This window comes from Phytophthora parasitica, assembly GCF_000247585.1.
Source record: "Phytophthora parasitica INRA-310 unplaced genomic scaffold supercont2.74, whole genome shotgun sequence".
NCBI lineage: Eukaryota > Oomycota > Peronosporomycetes > Peronosporales > Peronosporaceae > Phytophthora > Phytophthora nicotianae.
In genome coordinates, this window is record NW_008649060.1 from 253,569 (window position 1) to 255,515 (window position 1,947).

The following is a 1,947-nucleotide window of genomic DNA, read 5'->3' on the forward strand; positions in this document are numbered from 1 at the left end:
AAAAAAAAAAAAAAAAAAAACGACTGGCAAGTCGATGAGGTTTGTTGTAGTCGATCGGTTCTACACTTCTATCGTTCTTGTAGTCCAGCTTTAGATTATGGGATTTTACTCTATCGGAACCATTATGACGAATTGCCGAGGCTTCTGCAAGGCCGTGGTCACCAAGATGAAGAAGAGACCCAAAGACATCCCGCGTGGCGCAGTGACGTTTGCACGGTCCAAGAACGTCAACAACATGGCTGCAATTTGCTGGTGGGGTAGTAAGCCTGTACACTTTCTTTCGATAGGTGGAAATCTCTCGCTTGATCGCGTTGATCGCCGGGAGAAGACAGGGGAGCAAAACGAAATTTCGTGCTCCAAAGTGATCAAGGACTATCATCGTTTCATGGGAGGAGTTGATGTGCACGATCAACTTCATCTACAACGATACTCAGTGCAGCGGCTATCACGTACCGGAAATACTACAAGTCTCTGTTTCTGGAGTTGGTCGATCTTGCGATCACCAACGGCTTCATCGTGCATCGTGCATACTGCAAAAGCAAGAAGGTCAAGGGAATTACTCACGTCCAGTACATGTATCCTCTGCACCAGCAGTTGATTGCACTCACTGCAGAAGACATGTACGAAGAAAACGCCTTCCTGCCTGGTACATAATTTCTATGATGTATCTTCATGCTGTATATTCAACTTAACTGACCTGTATGTACAGGCGAAAACACTATTGCAGAAGATAAAAATGCTCAAGAAGCAGCGCCTACGGGACACAGTCCCAACCAAAACAACGACTGACGTGACCACTCTGGACAGCGAAAGAGAGTCCAGAAAAATTGCAAAGTGTGCGCTATGAGAAAGGCAGGTAAGCGCGCGGCTACTACGACATACTTCTGCGATAGCTGTGACTTCACAGGACCCATCTACTTGTGTGTGAAGCCAAAGTGGCTGGAAGCGAACGAGATGATGAGCTGTTGGAAGATTTGGCACACCATCTACAAGAACGGTAAAGAGATTCCAGAGGCCATGAAGACCAAGTTCCGCGTGCGTGGTCCGAGGTCGGTGGGCTCTCCAGGGAAGTCGCCAGTTAAGCGTCGACGCGTAGGCTCTGCAGAATCGGAAGACTCTGAAGACTCCGATGATTCTGAAGATTTCAAGTAGGTTTGAGTAGTAATGCATTGGTTAATGAACTTCGTGTTTCGTCTTTGAGCTATACGTTTTATTTATGAAAGAAGCTTTCAAAAAAGGCACCTGCCATCTGTGGGGTGTGGCATGTTCAGAGAGCTCAATCGATCAGACTTAGTTGATGACAAGCAGTAGCCAGGCCATCCAAGACCTTGCTAGGTCTGATTGGCTAGATACGTATATCGTCATCATTGATTGCCCAATGGACGATAAATTTTTACTTGCGCAGAGTATAGCTATATCAGTAGCCTATCTAATGCACGCTTTCTCGAGTTATAGTGAAAAATTTCTCTACAGATTCGCGGCTCTCGCGCCAGCCGACTGGTAAGAGGCTTGGTCCATGCAACATAATCGGACGAGTGGGCATCACACCGTTTTTAGCCCAGCTGTAACAGCGTACATAGCTCATGTGTAGCTGTAGTTATACCGGATCGAGGCTCCTATGCACGGATGTATATACAGCAAGAGCAACAACCAACCTCTACTGGTATGGACTCTCGCACGTCCCATCCGACTCGGTTCCCCTAGATTATACTGAAACCCATATAAACGTACCATGTATATACAGCGTAGGCTAGAAAAAGGCAACAAAAATCTTCCGGGTTGAAGGGGTTAAGGTTTACGAAGTGGGAAAATATTTTGGATACAGTTTATTTTTTGAATAGTCCTCGATTTGCGGTAATTTGGTGTGTTTTATGCTAATTCCATTGGGCACTTTTGGGCATTTTGGGCACCGTTTTGGGCACACAGAAATTTCTCCCGTTTTATTGG

The 1,947-nt window shown here is 45.9% G+C and overlaps 1 protein-coding gene across 1 annotated transcript; it reads left to right on the top strand.

Annotated features, from left to right (window-relative positions):
- Nucleotides 1-843: 843 nt before the first annotated feature.
- On the top strand, nt 844-1,152 carry PPTG_17753 (hypothetical protein; the record flags this gene model as incomplete). Its single annotated transcript, XM_008915711.1, has 1 exon — nt 844-1,152. The coding sequence occupies one exon, from the start codon at nt 844-846 to the stop codon at nt 1,150-1,152; it is 309 nt and encodes a 102-aa protein (XP_008913959.1).
- Between the last annotated feature and the right edge of the window lie 795 nt (nt 1,153-1,947).